Below are 17,853 nucleotides of genomic sequence, written 5' to 3'. Positions count from 1 at the left end.
ACGGTTTCCTACAAATAGAATACCAGACACTTCGCGCAAAAACTAACAGCATGTTTTATTATGAAAGCAATAGGTCAGGCAAGTTATTAGCAAGAGCCTTGAAAAAAAAGAGATTGAAATCCTATATTAACGAATTACAAACACCTAATTGTCCCCACACCCTAAAAACTACTAAAGAAATTCTACAATCCTTTCATGACTATTATTCCACCTTATGTAATATTCAAAGAAATGCACCCTCTCAAGGCCCTACCCCAGCTCTGATCTCTTATATTTCCAGCGCACATCTACCCACTATAACAACTGATCAACTTAACACCCTTAACAAACCCATTACCCAAATTGAACTCACCACGGCCATAAAATCACTTAACAATGGGAAAAGCCCAGGGCCAGACGGTTTCACTGGAAAGTACTATCACACCTTCTCTTCTCAACTATCCCCTTATCTCACTCAATTATTCAACGAGGTAACGGACACTAACCCGTTCCCCCAATCCATGCTAGAAGCGCAAGTAGTAGTGATCCCAAAACCAGGTAAACCCCCTACAACGCCCGCTAACTTTCGCCCAATCTCCCTTCTTAACATAGATATCAAACTTTACGCTAAAATATTAGCCACCCGCATCAACTTAATACTCCCAACAATTGTACATATTAATCAGGCAGGTTTCACTCCTCTTAGAGAAGCTAAAGATAATACGACCAAAATTCTATTACTAATGGAACATGCAGTTCACAACCATATTCCCTCCGCGTTCATTTCTATGGACGCGGAGAAAGCCTTTGATAGGCTAAACTGGCAATTTCTGAAGGAGACACTTACCCAATTTGGCTTCGACTCGACCTTCACTGGAAAAATATTCTCCCTTTATAACAGTCCCCAAGCCAAAATAAAGTTGAACAATACCTTGTCCCAACCATTTTCAATCACAAACGGAACGAGACAGGGATGCCCCCTCTCCCCTATATTATTTATCCTTGCAATGGAGGTCCTAGCATCACATATTAGACACAACACGGACATACAGGGGTTCAAAATTGCTCACCAGGAATATAAAGCTACCTTATACGCTGATGACCTCTTTCTCACACTAACACGACCTCAAAACTCACTTCCCCCCCTCATTCAAACAATACACCAATACGGCAATTTTTCAAACTTCAAAATAAATATTACCAAATCAGAATTGCTCCCACTTGGACTACAGATGGAGGAAATCACTGCAATACAAGCACTCGCTCACTTTCGCATACAACCGCGCGCTATAAAATACCTCGGTGTATATATCTCCCACCACACACAAGTCACACTGGACACCAATTATAAAGCCATAGCCGATTCAATCCAAAATATACTGCGCTCCTGGAACAATAAACCACTCTCATGGTTAGGCAGAATTAATTCAGTCAAAATTATTCTTCTCCCCAAATTACTATACCTCTTCCAAACACTACCGATCCCAATCCCCAAATCTGTGATACACAACCTTCAAAAATCCTTCATCTCCTATATATGGCAACACAAAAGACCTCGGATAGCTACTGCTACCCTTTATCGCTCCAAAGAACTGGGCGGCCTTGGGATCCCAAACCTTACCCAATATAGACTGGCTAGCTTCTACACCAGAATAATACATTGGTGCAGACATTCAGTTCACAAAGAATGGGTTCTTCTAGAGCACTCGTTATCGAATACTTCACATCTTGGCAGCAAGTGCTGGCTACATCCCTCCAAAAGAAACTTACCTACATATCTACCAACAATCACTAGAGAAACTTTAAAACTATGGGATACATCCATAAAACAACATAACCATATCTCAACTGTACCCTCCCCACTAACACCCCTTTGTGAAAATCCAGATTCTCCAATACCATTCCCCACACAAACAACTCAAACACCTCACATTATAAACTCCTCTCCCTGCCTTACAGTCATTCAAAACGGGAAAATCAAACCCTTAACCGAACTGGCCCCCATCCTGGACAAAATACATATAGAATGGTTTAAATACCAGCAACTAACAGACTTCCTTGTCAAACATCCGCATAAGCTATTACTTTTTCGCCCCCATACGGGTTACGAAAGCAGCTGCATCTATGACACCCTACACAGGGGCTTTCTATCTTTTACATACCAATTACTTATGCAACCGAGCAGCACATCTCTCCCCTCGTACACGCAAAAGTGGGAAACAGAGATAGGCATTACACAAACCCCTAAGGAATGGCAAAAAATATTCTCTTGCATGACAAAATCCTCCTCATCCATTTATGTAATGGAAATGAATGTTAAGTTACTATATAGATGGTACTATACACCTCACCGACTTCACACCATTTTCCCTACACACTCACCGGAGTGTTGGAGAGGTTGCCAAAACATTGGCACTCCCACACACATCTGGTGGACGTGCCCAACAGCCCAAACATATTGGGAAGCTATCAGAGTCGAATTCGAAAAAGTTCTATCTCTAAGTCTCAGGCTCGACATCTGGTTTTTCATCTTTAATAAATTTACCAAAATAACTTGCAAACTCCGACTAGCCCTACTGACCATCATGACAAACTCAGCAAAACGACTAATTCCCAAAAACTGGAAATGCAATACACTTCCATCTATCCAGGTCTGGAGAGAAACAACCACCCAATCTCTTCAACTAGAAAAATATCGCTTTACTCGTAGCAAACAAGTAGCCCACTATGACTCAATATATTTTTTGTGGGAGGAATATCTTAATCAGACAACCCCCACACCCAAAACCACCACCCGAACATCCACTTCTTAAATGCATATTCACTGACTACCCTTAGCTGACAGGCCAGATGCCTTCTCCTATTACTTTGACTTGAACAGAAGGTCATTTCAAGAGCCCGATAATCACTGACACAACAATTTTCGTCTCTGCAGGAACCATGTACATATGAATATACATTTATACATCCATTTGAATTGTTCATTGTATTTTCTCATTCACTTAATTGAATTGTTTCCTTTTTTTTTTTTTTTTTTTTTTCTTACCTAGTTTAAATAACTTACCTATGCAATCTAAATTTGCCCATTGAACGATAAATATATCTACAGCTCATATATGTCAAAACACTGTGTCATGTATATGGAATCATTGTAACCACATTGTTGCATATGTAACTGTTTTAATTCTGCGTTGTATGCAGTAATTTTATGTTCAATAAAGCTTTTTTTTAAAAAAAAAGAGGTGTTATCTACTCTGGATGATTGTGACAACTTGGTCATTCCAGAGAAATTATGTAAGATGGACAAGTTCCTAGAGGTTCCGGTGCACCCCGACGCTTTTCCTATACCCAAGCGGGTGGTGGACATAGTGAATAAGGAGTGGGAAAAGCCCGGCATACCTTTTGTTCCCCCCCCCTATATTTAAGAAATTATTTCCTATGGTCGACCCCAGAAAGGACTTATGGCAGACAGTCCCTAAGGTCGATGGGGCAGTTTCTACTCTAAACAAGCGCACTACTATTCCTATCGAGGATAGTTGTGCTTTCAAAGATCCTATGGATAAAAAATTGGAGGGTTTGCTTAAAAAGATTTTTGTACAGCAAGGTTACCTTCTACAACCCATTTCGTGCATTGTTCCTGTCACTACAGCAGCGTGGTTCTGGTTCGAGGAACTAGAAAAGTCGCTCAGTAGAGAGACTCCATATGAGGAGGTTATGGACAGAGTTCACGCACTTAAGTTGGCTAACTCTTTTATTTTAGATGCCGCTTTGCAATTAGCTAGATTAGCGGCGAAAAATTCAGGGTTTGCAATCGTGGCGCGCAGAGCGCTTTGGCTAAAGTCTTGGTCAGCGGATGTGTCTTCCAAGACAAAATTGCTTAACATCCCTTTCAAAGGTAAAACTCTATTTGGACCAGAATTGAAAGAGATTATCTCAGACATCACTGGGGGAAAGGGCCACGCCCTTCCACAAGATAGGCCTTTCAAGGCCAAGAATAAGTCTAATTTTCGTTCCTTTCGCAATTTCAGGAACGGACCGGCCTCTAATTCTGCATCCTCTAAGCAAGAGGGTAATGCCTCACAACCCAAACCAGCCTGGAAACCGATGCAAGGCTGGAACAAGGGTAAGCAGGCCAAGAAGCCTGCTGCTGCTAACAAAACAGCATGAAGGAGTAGCCCCCGATCCGGGACCGGATCTAGTAGGGGGCAGACTCTCTCTCTTTGCTCAGGCTTGGGCAAGAGATGTTCAGGATCCCTGGGCACTAGAAATAGTTTCTCAGGGTTATCTTCTGGAATTCAGGGAACTACCCCCAAGGGGAAGGTTCCACATGTCTCACTTATCCTTAAACCAAATAAAGAGACAGGCGTTCTTACATTGTGTAGAAGACCTGTTAAAGATGGGAGTGATACACCCAGTTCCAATAAAGGAACAAGGAATGGGATTTTATTCCAATCTGTTCGTAGTTCCCAAAAAAGAGGGAACTTTCAGACCAATTTTGGATTTGAAGATCCTAAACAAATTTCTCAGGGTACCATCGTTCAAGATGGAAACCATTCGAACGATTCTACCCACTATCCAGGAAGGTCAATTTATGACTACCGTGGATCTAAAGGATGCGTACCTACATATTCCTATCCACAAAGAACATCATCAGTTCCTAAGGTTCGCCTTTCTGGACAAACATTACCAGTTTGTGGCCCTCCCATTCGGGTTAGCCACTGCTCCAAGGATTTTCACAAAGGTACTAGGGTCCCTTCTAGCGGTTCTAAGACTGAGGGGCATTGCAGTAGTACCTTACTTGGACGACATTCTAATACAAGCTTCGTCCCTGTCAAAAGCAAAGGCTCATACAGACATCGTTCTGGCCTTTCTCAGATCACACGGATGGAAGGTGAACATAGAAAAAAGTTCTCTGTCTCCGTCAACAAGAGTTCCCTTCTTGGGAACAATAATAGATTCCTTAGAAATGAGGATTTTTCTGACAGAGGTCAGAAAGTCAAAACTTCTAAACACTTGTCAAGTTCTTCATTCTGTTCCACGTCCTTCCATAGCGCAGTGCATGGAAGTAGTAGGGTTGATGGTTGCAGCAATGGACATAGTTCCTTTTGCACGAATTCATCTAAGACCATTACAACTGTGCATGCTCAAACAGTGGAATGGGGACTATACAGACTTGTCTCCAATGATTCAGGTAGATCAGAAGACCAGAGATTCACTCCGTTGGTGGCTGACCGTGGACCATCTATCCCAGGGAATGAGCTTCCGCAGACCTGAGTGGGTCATTGTCACGACCGACGCCAGTCTAGTGGGCTGGGGCGCGGTCTGGGAATCCCTGAAAGCTCAGGGACTATGGTCTCAGGAAGAGTCTCTTCTCCCGATAAACATTCTGGAACTAAGAGCGATCTTCAATGCTCTCAGGGCTTGGCCTCAGCTAGCAAAGGCCAGATTCATAAGATTCCAATCAGACAACATGACGACCGTTGCGTATATCAATCATCAGGGGGGAACAAGGAGTTCCCTGGCGATGAAAGAAGTGACCAAAATAATTCAATGGGCGGAGGATCACTCCTGCCACCTATCTGCGATCCACATCCCAGGTGTGGAAAACTGGGAAGCGGATTATCTGAGTCGTCAGACATTCCATCCGGGGGAGTGGGAACTCCACCCGGAGATCTTTGCCCAACTAACTCAATTATGGGGCATTCCGGACATGAATCTGATGGCGTCTCGTCAGAACTTCAAGGTTCCTTGCTACGGGTCCAGATCCAGGGATCCCAAGGTGACTCTAGTAGATGCACTAGTAGCACCTTGGACCTTCAACCTAGCTTATGTATTTCCACCGTTTCCTCTCATTCCCAGGCTGGTAGCCAGGATCAAACAGGAGAGGGCCTCGGTGATCTTGATAGCTCCTGCGTGGCCACGCAGGACTTGGTATGCAGACCTGGTAAATATGTCATCGGTTCCACCATGGAAGCTACCTTTGAGACAGGACCTTCTTGTTCAGGGTCCATTCGAACATCCAAATCTGGTCTCCCTCCAGCTGACGGCTTGGAGATTGAACGCTTGATTCTATCAAAGCGTGGGTTTTCAGATTCTGTGATAGATACTCTGGTTCAGGCCAGAAAACCGGTAACTAGAAAGATTTACCATAAAATATGGAAAAGATATATCTGTTGGTGTGAATCCAAAGGATTCCCATGGAATAAGATAAAAATTCCTAAGATTCTCTCCTTTCTACAAGAAGGTTTGGAGAAAGGATTATCTGCAAGTTCTCTAAAGGGACAGATCTCTGCTTTATCTGTCTTACTACACAAAAGACTGGCAGCTGTGCCAGATGTTCAAGCATTTGTTCAGGCTCTGGTTAGGATCAAGCCTGTTTACAGACCTTTGACTCCTCCCTGGAGTCTAAATCTAGTTCTTTCAGTTTCTCAAGGGGTTCCGTTTGAACCTCTACATTCCATAGATATTAAGTTACTATCTTGGAAAGTTTTGTTTTTGGTTGCTATTTCTTCTGCTAGAAGAGTTTCAGAGTTATCTGCTCTGCAGTGTTCTCCGCCCTATCTGGTGTTCCATGCAGATAAGGTGGTTTTGCGTACTAAGCCTGGTTTTCTTCCAAAGGTTGTTTCTAACAAGAATATTAACCAGGAGATAGTTGTACCTTCTTTATGTCCGAATCCAGTTTCAAAGAAGGAACGTTTGTTACACAATTTGGACGTAGTCCGTGCTCTAAAATTCTATTTAGAGGCTACAAAAAATTTCAGACAAACATCTTCTTTGTTTGTTGTCTATTCTGGTAAAAGGAGAGGTCAAAAAGCGACTTCTACCTCTCTTTCCTTTTGGCTTAAAAGCATCATCCGATTGGCTTACGAGACTGCCGGACGGCAGCCTCCTGAAAGAATCACAGCTCACTCCACTAGGGCTGTGGCTTCCACATGGGCCTTCAAGAACGAGGCTTCTGTTGACCAGATATGTAAGGCAGCGACTTGGTCTTCACTGCACACTTTTGCCAAATTTTACAAATTTGATACTTTTGCTTCTTCGGAGGCTATTTTTGGGAGAAAGGTTTTGCAAGCCGTGGTGCCTTCCGTTTAGGCAACCTGATTTGCTCCCTCCCTTCATCCGTGTCCTAAAGCTTTGGTATTGGTTCCCACAAGTAAGGATGACGCCGTGGACCGGACACACCAATGTTGGAGAAAACAGAATTTATGCTTACCTGATAAATTACTTTCTCCAATGGTGTGTCCGGTCCACGGCCCGCCCTAGTTTTTTAATCAGGTCTGATTCATTATTTTCTCTAACTACAGTCACCACGGTACCATATGGTTTCTCCTATATTTTTCCTCCTGTCCGTCGGTCGAATGACTGGGGTGGGCGGAGCCTAGGAGGGACTATATGGCCAGCTTTGCTGGGACTCTTTGCCATTTCCTGTTGGGGAAGAGATATTCCCACAAGTAAGGATGACGCCGTGGACCGGACACACCGTTGGAGAAAGTGATTTATCAGGTAAGCACAAATTCTGTTTTTCACTGGGTGTATATCTGGACTGCTCTGAAATGGCAAAACCCTGCAACCCTTGCTAACAGAACAAGTTTTAATTGTTTCTAAAACATTTTTATGCTTAACTGTTCTAATGCAGAAATTACTATATGAATATATACAGTAACTAGTGTAATGTACTTTTATATTCCGCGCCTTTCAGTTCAGGCTGTACAGCGTTAATGCATGTTTTACTTTATAATGTTTTTTGTTTGTTTTCTTTGCTTGTGCTCAGCCTTCATACTGGGTGACAATTTTTGTTTTCATATAAAAAATATACATTATTATTATGCTCCTATAATATGGTGACAAACAGTAAAAAACTAAACAATAAGGACAATAATCTTGGTATAAAAATGTTAGGGAACTCTGCTGTAATACTCGTCAGGTCAGCTATATCAGCGCAAGCCCAGAAGATAAACAACGGTGATGATGCCCAAGTTAAACAAACCCAGTAATCAGGACACGTTAACAAGGAAGTTAGCACTTAATGACTCCCATGCCTTGTCATACGCTGTCATCGTTTTATTCAGTCTGCAATGTTAATTTGCCTGTAGTGACAAGAAATGATTGGAACGTCCATTCAAATAGACAGTGTTAGTCTGCTAAACGATAGTTACTCTTGGTATACTTGTGTACTAATAGTATGCACATACATAGGCATTTCATACTGCTGTAATATTGCAGTCATAAGAGATTTATGTACACATAGTAAACATCAGATTTTCAAATAAAGGGCATGATTACAACAGCGCTAGTTTTTGGTAGATAATTATATCTGAAATGTTATTAGTTTGCTTTTTCTAGTGATCTCAATCATAAACTACTTGTGCTGAATCTAAAATATAATTTCTTTCATGGTGGTGAGAGTCCTTGAGCCTTTACTCATGGGAAATACACCTCCTGACCACTAGGAGGAGGCAAAGATTCCCAAAACTTCAAGAGACCTTTAAAACCCCTCCCACCATACTGGAAATTAGTCTGACGTATAGCCAAGCAAGGAGAAGAGGAAAGGAAGGAAATTATAAGAGCAAAAAAAAAATGAGCAGGGAAACAAATACTGCCACCAGAAAAAAATAAATTAAAAAAAGAATTAAAAAAATCTTTAATAAAATGGGCAGGTCTTGTGGACTCTCACCACCATGAAAGAAATTACATGATCAGGTAAGCATATATTATATTTTCTTTCACAAAGGTGGTGAGAGTCCATGAGCCATTACTCCTGGGAAACAAATACCCAAGCTGAAGAGTTCACGAGTAATGAGGGCAGGACAAAATTATTACTTCATGTATATTGTAAATGTTTTTTTTTTGTTTTTTTTCTTTCTTCAAAAAAAAATAAAATAAAAAAAAAAATATATATATACAACAATACTGTGACTAGAAACAGCTGCCTGAAGACTTTCCTACCAAAAGCTGCTTCAGAAGAAGCAAAAACTTTAAAATGATAGAATTTAGAAAAAGTAAGACCAAGTAGCTGCCTTGCAAATTTGATCAATAGATGCCTCATTCTTAAAAGCCGGTAAGTAGCCACTGACCTAGTAGAATGGTCAGTAATACGTTTAGGAGAAGAATGACCCGCTTCCGAGTAAACTTTGTAAATTGAAAGCTTTAACCAAGAGGCTCACAAGACAGCTATAGCCTTCTGAATCTTCCTAGAACTGGAAAAATTAACAAACAAACCAGAGTATTGCCTGAAATCCACAGTAGCCTGCAAATAAAACTTCAAAACTCTGACTACATCCAAGTTATGGAGAAGCTTCCATAGAATTTGTTGGATTAGGACAAAAAGAAGGAACAATAATCTCATGATTAATATTGTCCAAAGAAACCACTTCAGGCAAAAAAATGTAACTTAGTTCTCCAAGCTGCCTTATCATCATGAAAAATGAGTCTCACAGGAAAGAGCAGACTATTCAGAAACTCTTCTAGCAGAGGAAATGGCCAAAAGAAACAAAACCTTCCAGGACAAAAGCTGAATATCTAAATAGGTTCAAAAGAAAGAACCTGCAAAACTCTTAGAACCAAATTAAGATTCCAAGAAGGAGAAATTGGTTTTATCACTGGCTTAATCCTTAACAAATTTGAACAGGAAATTTAGCAATCTTCTTGTGAAATTAGACCGAAAGAGACGAAATCTGGCACTTTAAAGAGCTGGCTGATAAACTTTTAACCAAACCATCTTAAATAAATTAAAAAATTCTAGGAATTCTAAAAGAGTTCCAGCTAAAACCGTTCTCCACACACCAAGAAATAAAGGCCTTCCAAACCTAGTGATAAATCTTCCTTGTCACAGGTTTACAAGGCTGACAGAAGTACAAACAAACAAAGCACAATAAATAAACTACGTGCGTGAAAAACGAAGCACGCTAAAAAGCCATCACGCGCATATCAGCAGCACACTATGGAAACTAGATACAAGCATGTGTGTGCAAACCTGATGTGCTCTAACCGGCCTGGCGCCAAAAACCCCCCAAATAATTATAGGCGCGAAGATCTAAAACATAGGGCACTATTAGAAAATAAATAATAAGCCGGCAAACGCAAACACTAACGTACTTAAAAATCCAACACATGCTAACAAAATATATACGATGTAAAATTCAATAAAGATCCCTTAAGCCCAGTTCCATATAAAAAAGATGCCTTTCACAATAGTCCCCTGGCTATGATGTACAGCCCCAATTGTACCTACTAATATCCTATTGAATAAGTGAGTGCCTACAATAACAAACCCCATACATACCTAGTAGGCACCTATATTACTGGACTTACCACTTGTAAATAGTACTTCCAGTAGCTAGCCAATACAGTGCTGTACACTTGACAGCAGAGGATCTATGTATATGGAGTATAACGACGATCCAATAGGAGGCTGCTAGCGATCGGTCTCCACAACACCTGTGGAAGATCTGTGACTGCGTGTAATTGTGCCACTACCCCATACTCCAAAAGCTTCCCTCTGACAAACAGTAACTTTCTGAGGAAAATTTGGGCCTCAAATCTGTCTGGAGCCACCTTCATTCTTTACCTTCCTTTTGTGGTTCAGTTTCTTGCTTTCTGCTATCATGGATTCAGATGATATCCAGAATGTAACATGTTCCATGTGTTTGGATGCCACTGTGGAACCTCCTGTTCCTTTTTGTCCCTCATGCATTGAGAGGGCTTTACACTATAGGGAAAAAATTTTTTTTGATAAAACTTTGCCCAAGGCGGATGCTTTTCCAGAGTCTACAGATGAGATACAGAGTATGCCGCAGCTTTCTCCCCAAGCGTCACAGCCCTTAACGCCCGCACAAGCGGTGCCATGTATTTCACCAGTTTATGCAGCAATCACGTTAAAGGACATAGCTGCAGTTATGTCCTCTACGCTTTCTGATGCGTTATCTACCTTCCCCATATTGCACGGCAAGCGTACAAGAAGGGACAACTATGTAGTCAATGCAGCCTCTGATACTATGATGGCGATCGCGGACATACCCTCCCGTGGTTCTGAGTTGGAGGGTACGGAGGTCCTATCCGAAGGTGAACTTTCTGACTCAGGGAGTGCCTTACCCCTGACTGAATGCTTCTCTGCAGATTACTTAATTGGCAGCTAAGAGTTCGGGCTTTTCCATCTTAGCTCGCAGGGCCTTATGGTTGAAGTCTTGGTCTGCGGATGTGTCATCATCCAAGTCTAAACTTTTGGCTATTCCTTACAAGGGGAAGACCCTGTTCGGACCTGACTTGAAGGAAATTATTTCCGACATCACGGGAGGAAAGGGTCATCTCCTCCCTCAGCATAAAAAAATACAAAGAGAGAGGGTGACAGAGTAATTTTTGTGCCTTTCAAAATTTCAAGGGAGTCCCCCCTTCCTCTTCCTCTAAACAGGAAGCGAACTATTCACAAACCAAGTCCACTTGGAGACCCCCAACCAGTCTTGGAACAAGGGTAAACAGTCCAAGAAGCCTGCTGATGCTTCCAAGTCAGCATGAAGGGTCGGCCCCCGATCCGGGACCGGACCTAGTAGGGGGCAGACTTTCTCTCTTCATCCATGCTTGGATAAGAGATGTTCAGGATCCCTGGATCCCCTAAAGGGGCAGACCATTCATTCTTACCAAATCCCCAACTCCATTTGCAGAAACTCAGCCCCAAACTGAATTTCAAATTTTGACTCATCAGTCCCAGGGCACCTGCTGCAATTTTTCTGCACCCCAGTTACTGTGTTTTTGTGCATAGTTGAGTCGCCTGGCCATGTTTTCACATGGGAGGTATGGCTTTTTGGCCCTAAGTCTTCTCCGGACAGAAGATGGGTGTACCCACTGGTTTCTGGCAATTTTGAGCTGAAAGCACCGCTACTGTATATAGCTTCTGATTGAGGAAAGTTTCCTTGGCCGGCCACTGCATCTACAAATCCTTGAAGTTTCCCATTTCTTTGTGGATCTTCAGAGAGCTTAGACCTCAGAAAACCCCTGTCTACCTTGAAATTTCTACCTTCGAGAGACTTTGCTGATGCAGTAAAATTACCTGTCTTGTTGCAGTGCTCAGTCTTGCCCTGGTGTATGACTTTTGTTATTAAACTGTCTTCAGCAACCTCTCTTTGTTAGCAAATTTTGGCTGTTCTTCACCCAGTTTTATTCCGCTAACACAGCTGTTTCTGTTTAAGTTAATGATTGTGTTGCAACCTACATATTAAATTGATGATCATTAGCACCTGTTTGGTATAATTGTTTAATCATGCCCCTTACTATATGTCTAAAAAAAACAGACTTTGTGTAAGTGTACCTAGAAGAATTGATGTTTTCAAGGCAAAGGGAGGTCACACCAAATATTGATTTGATTTCGATTTTTCTTCTGTTCACTCACTTTGCATTTTGTTAATTGGTAAAAAAAATAAACTATTAACATTTCTATTTTTGAAAGCATTTTTACTTTACATCTTTGCATCTTTCACACCTACCTATAACTGTACTGTACCTACCGAAAACAACAGAAATCATTATCTGCACTCTAAATCTCACAATTTTGTAATCCAAAAACCAAATATTCAGTATTAATGACAAACAAAACTGCATTTTTGTGGGTTTACGTCTCAGGGTGATGGGTATTGTATGTTGCTTGATCTCTTTAATAGTGTGCAGTGTAGTGATGTGTTGTAGATGAACACACCATAAAGCTATGTGTGCGTCTCCTTAAGGAATTGTAATGGAGCATTATCACTATATGGTGTGTTTGTGTTTGTTGGTTATTGATTATGTTTTAAAGGAATAAAAGTGTTATTTATTATTTTATTTTTGAGTTTCTTTAAATAATTGTACGATATACAAATAAAGTTGAGCCAGTAAAAGCCAAGTAAAGATCTGCATGTAAAATTACAGTATATACATTATGAACTGTTGGTAAGAAAAAAATAATGTAAGGTGAGAATATAAAATTGGTAAAAGGTAATAACTCGGCACATACTCTCCCAGTGAGTACAGGTACCACAATAGTGCCATTATACATGCAAGATCTGAGATGTTCCCTTACACCCAGTAACAATGGCTAAAAGCAAACCGGAAACAAGATCAGAGAAACTGGTATAGAAACGTGATCAAGAAGAGGGTAAAATGGGATATGGTCATTTTCCATAAGCATTTAAGCGGTTTATTTAGAAGTGCTGTATATACACCTAGTTGGAAGTCTCCAGTATTCAGTACGCTATGAAAACTAGAGTTTAGCTGATACAAAAAATTGTAAGCTTAGGGCAGTGCCGATATCACCGCAACCTGTTTTTCAAACCGACTTTCCCCATTTACTTCTATACAGTGCTGGTATATTATATAGGGGTGAAGGTGTCACCAGTGCAGAATTAATGTGACTATCTGGCACCCGGGCAGCAACTGGCACTGTTTAGTATTCCCATTGGATTGCTTCCAATCATGCCCTGAGCTTTGATTCTTTTTTATTTCTCTGTTTGTCGTAATCTTCAGCGTTCTTCTCCCCTTTTGTAATGATGCACGTTAATGAGATGCCTTTTTCAATAATTGTCTTTGTTTTATAGGTTGTTAATTGTGGCCAAGATGGGTGGTAGGTGTCTGTTGGGGGGAGTAAAGTATTTCTTTAACCACTGCATTTCCAAACATTCTTTTTGCATATTGGCTAGTGTAGCAGTTAAAGGGTTAATAACATAGCAGATTAAAATGAGACACATTTGCTTCTGATGTGATGGGCTTCTAGGGAAGGTTTGCAGAATATCAAGTGCAGATCTGCAGCAATAAACTCCTGCGGAATTAACCAATTAACATCAAACCTCGAACACCAGCCCTGTGCAAAAGTCAATGAGATTTTGAATTGTTCTGTGTTTAATTTCTCCTGTGTTATAGTAACATGAGCACTATGAGTCTACAAGGCTGTAAAAACGTTATGTTCTTTCATGCCATGTAGAAGTATATCCACCATATCAGAGATGGATAAGACAAGTATGAGGACAGGTATATTATAATGAATGTTATATCATCTGTTTTATAGGATTAAGTGATGAGGAGATTGAGTTGGCGCTGCGGCAGTCTGGCACTGCCCATGATGACCCGCCACTTCTTGGAACCACCACTGCTCCACACTCAGGACCACCTCTCACTTTGGCAGTACAGCCATACAGTAAGTACACGGAGATACACCAGAATTATTTAATCTTCAAGTGAAGCCCTTTCCACCCTTACAAAAACTTCATCACAAATAATCATTACACTCATACCAAGTAAGAGCTTTTCAAAGAAACTAAAACTCAATTCTACCATAAGTTTACACAGTTCTCTGTTTTTTTAAAGTGTTTATGCTGTGTTAGGGGTACAGTGTTACTACAATTGTTTCTGTGTGTACTTGCCATTTATACCTTTTCTAAATTGGTCCTCACAAAATCCAAAGATGACATGCACACTGCTCCACCATATAAATAAAGCACAGACATTTAGTAAATGAAACCAATGGGAATCTGAAGTCGTAGCTGCTGTTACACCCTTAGTAAGATGATGTTAAATGTATTAAAAGCCCACTTTATTAGTACTAAAGTTAAAATCATTAATGCCAAACATTATTGATCCTGGCACGTACTCTGTATGAGATGTATCTGAACATTTTGAATACAGTTTGTGTGACAGAACAGTAGAGTCTTTGACAAATCTATAGATGAAAGAAAATATTTGACAGAAGATTGTCAATTTGACATTGTTTGTAAAGATTAGTGAGAATATCCCTGGATAAGAACAAGTCAGCTAAGGAGGGACCTAGAGACCTAGACTGTCTGAGATTACAGGTGTGTACGATCTGTATGAGACCTAGACTGTCTGAGATTACAGGTGTGTATGATCTGTATGAGACCTAGACTGTCTGAGATTACAGGTGTGTACGATCTGTATGAGACCTAGACTGTTTGACATTACAGGTGTGTATTATCTTTATGAGACCTAGGCTGTCTGAGATTACAGGTATGTACGATCTGTATGAGACCTAGACTGTCTGAGATTACAGGTGTGTGCGATCTGTATGAGACCTAGACTGTCTGAGATTACAGGTGTGTATGATCTGTATGAGACCTAGACTGTCTGAGATTACAGGTGTGTACGATCTGTATGAGACCTAGACTGTTTGACATTACAGGTGTGTATTATCTTTATGAGACCTAGGCTGTCTGAGATTACAGGTATGTACAATCTGTATGAGACCTAGACTGTCTGAGATTACAGGTGTGTGCGATCTGTATGAGACCTAGACTGTCTGAGATTACAGGTGTGTACTTTCTGTATGAGACCTAGACTGTCTGAGATTACAGGTGTGTACGATCTGTATGAGACCTAGACTGTTTGACATTACAGGTGTGTATTATCTTTATGAGACCTAGGCTGTCTGAGATTACAGGTATGTACGATCTGTATGAGACCTAGACTGTCTGAGATTACAGGTGTGTACGTTCTGTATGACACCTAGACTGTCTGAGATTACAGGTGTGTATTATCTGTATAAAACCTAGACTGTCTGAGATTTCAGGTTTGTATTAACTATATGAGATTTAGACTGTCTGAGATTACAGGTGTGTACGATCTGTATGAGGCCTAGACTGTCTGAGATTACAGGTGTGTACGATCTGTATGAGACCTAGACTGTCTGAGATTACAGGTGTGTACGTTCTGTATGAGACCTAGGCTGTCTGAGATTACAGGTGAGTACGATCTGTTTGAGGCCTAGACTGTCTGAGATTACAGGTGAGTACTATCTGTTTGAGGCCTAGACTGTCTGAGATTACAGGTGTGTACGTTCTGTATGAGACCTAGACTGTCTGAGATTACAGGTGTGTACGTTCTGTATGAGACCTAGGCTGTCTTAGATTACAGGTGTGTACGATCTGTATGAGACCTAGACTGTCTGAGATTACAGGTGTGTACGATCTGTATGAGACCTAGACTGTCTGAGATTACAGGTGAGTACGATCTGTTTGAGGCCTAGACTGTCTGAGATTACAGGTGTGTACGATCTGTATGAGACCTAGACTGTCTGAGATTACAGGTGTGTACGATCTGTATGAGACCTAGACTGTCTGAGATTACAGGTGTGTATGATCTGTATGAGACCTAGACTGTCTGAGATTACAGGTGTGTACGATCTGTATGAGACCTAGACTGTTTGACATTACAGGTGTGTATTATCTTTATGAGACCTAGGCTGTCTGAGATTACAGGTATGTACGATCTGTATGAGACCTAGACTGTCTGAGATTACAGGTGTGTGCGATCTGTATGAGACCTAGACTGTCTGAGATTACAGGTGTGTATGATCTGTATGAGACCTAGACTGTCTGAGATTACAGGTGTGTACGATCTGTATGAGACCTAGACTGTTTGACATTACAGGTGTGTATTATCTTTATGAGACCTAGGCTGTCTGAGATTACAGGTATGTACAATCTGTATGAGACCTAGACTGTCTGAGATTACAGGTGTGTGCGATCTGTATGAGACCTAGACTGTCTGAGATTACAGGTGTGTACTTTCTGTATGAGACCTAGACTGTCTGAGATTACAGGTGTGTACGATCTGTATGAGACCTAGACTGTTTGACATTACAGGTGTGTATTATCTTTATGAGACCTAGGCTGTCTGAGATTACAGGTATGTACGATCTGTATGAGACCTAGACTGTCTGAGATTACAGGTGTGTACGTTCTGTATGACACCTAGACTGTCTGAGATTACAGGTGTGTATTATCTGTATAAAACCTAGACTGTCTGAGATTTCAGGTTTGTATTAACTATATGAGATTTAGACTGTCTGAGATTACAGGTGTGTACGATCTGTATGAGGCCTAGACTGTCTGAGATTACAGGTGTGTACGATCTGTATGAGACCTAGACTGTCTGAGATTACAGGTGTGTACGTTCTGTATGAGACCTAGGCTGTCTGAGATTACAGGTGAGTACGATCTGTTTGAGGCCTAGACTGTCTGAGATTACAGGTGAGTACTATCTGTTTGAGGCCTAGACTGTCTGAGATTACAGGTGTGTACGTTCTGTATGAGACCTAGACTGTCTGAGATTACAGGTGTGTACGTTCTGTATGAGACCTAGGCTGTCTTAGATTACAGGTGTGTACGATCTGTATGAGACCTAGACTGTCTGAGATTACAGGTGTGTACGATCTGTATGAGACCTAGACTGTCTGAGATTACAGGTGTGTACGATCTGTATGAGACCTAGACTGTCTGAGATTACAGGTGTGTACGATCTGTATGAGACCTAGACTGTCTGAGATTACAGGTGTGTACGATCTGTATGAGACCTAGACTGTCTGAGATTACAGGTGTGTACAAGATCTATATTTGTGTTAGAGACCCAGAGGTGTCTTCAGGAACCATTTTTATACAAATTATGAAGCACTTACCTATATGTTTATATGAATAATTTATAATAGAGATATACAGTTATCTAATTTCATTATAAATTTGTGATTTTTTTTTTTTTTTTTTTTTTTTACAAATATTCAGACAGCTATAGACACTTCTACATACAAATATTGTTTCAGCATAGTATTGATGGGATGTTATGGGCCTATAAACAATGTGATATACCATGTGTGTGTGTGTATATATGTATATATATATATAATTTTTCTTTACCCCTTTTAAATTAATACAGATCAGCTTTATTTTCAATATGAGCCGTTTGGTGTGTGTGGCACATGGGGGCCATTATGTCCTTGAGACATTAATGGAGAGAGCTACATAGTTGTGGGATCTAAGCTAAATGGCCAAATGGATTTCGATGGGACAAATATGTGTGATATTTATATAAACAGAAAAGTACTCAGTCATATTTTTGTGTCCACCA

At 40.8% G+C, this 17,853-nt stretch overlaps 1 protein-coding gene across 1 annotated transcript in view; it reads left to right on the top strand.

The window, feature by feature from the left end:
• Positions 1 to 17,853, top strand: part of PEX14 (peroxisomal biogenesis factor 14) — a 429,065-nt gene that overhangs the window by 351,465 nt on the left and 59,747 nt on the right. The window contains exon 4 of the mRNA XM_053691485.1: positions 14,006 to 14,134. Coding sequence (XP_053547460.1) covers positions 14,006 to 14,134 — 129 coding nt within the window. The remainder of the gene's footprint in view (positions 1 to 14,005; positions 14,135 to 17,853) is intronic.

This window comes from Bombina bombina, chromosome 8 (genome assembly GCF_027579735.1).
Source record: "Bombina bombina isolate aBomBom1 chromosome 8, aBomBom1.pri, whole genome shotgun sequence".
Taxonomy (NCBI): Eukaryota; Metazoa; Chordata; class Amphibia; order Anura; family Bombinatoridae; genus Bombina; species Bombina bombina.
Note: the sequence above shows the minus strand (reverse complement) of the source record. Positions and strands in the feature narration are given on the sequence as shown.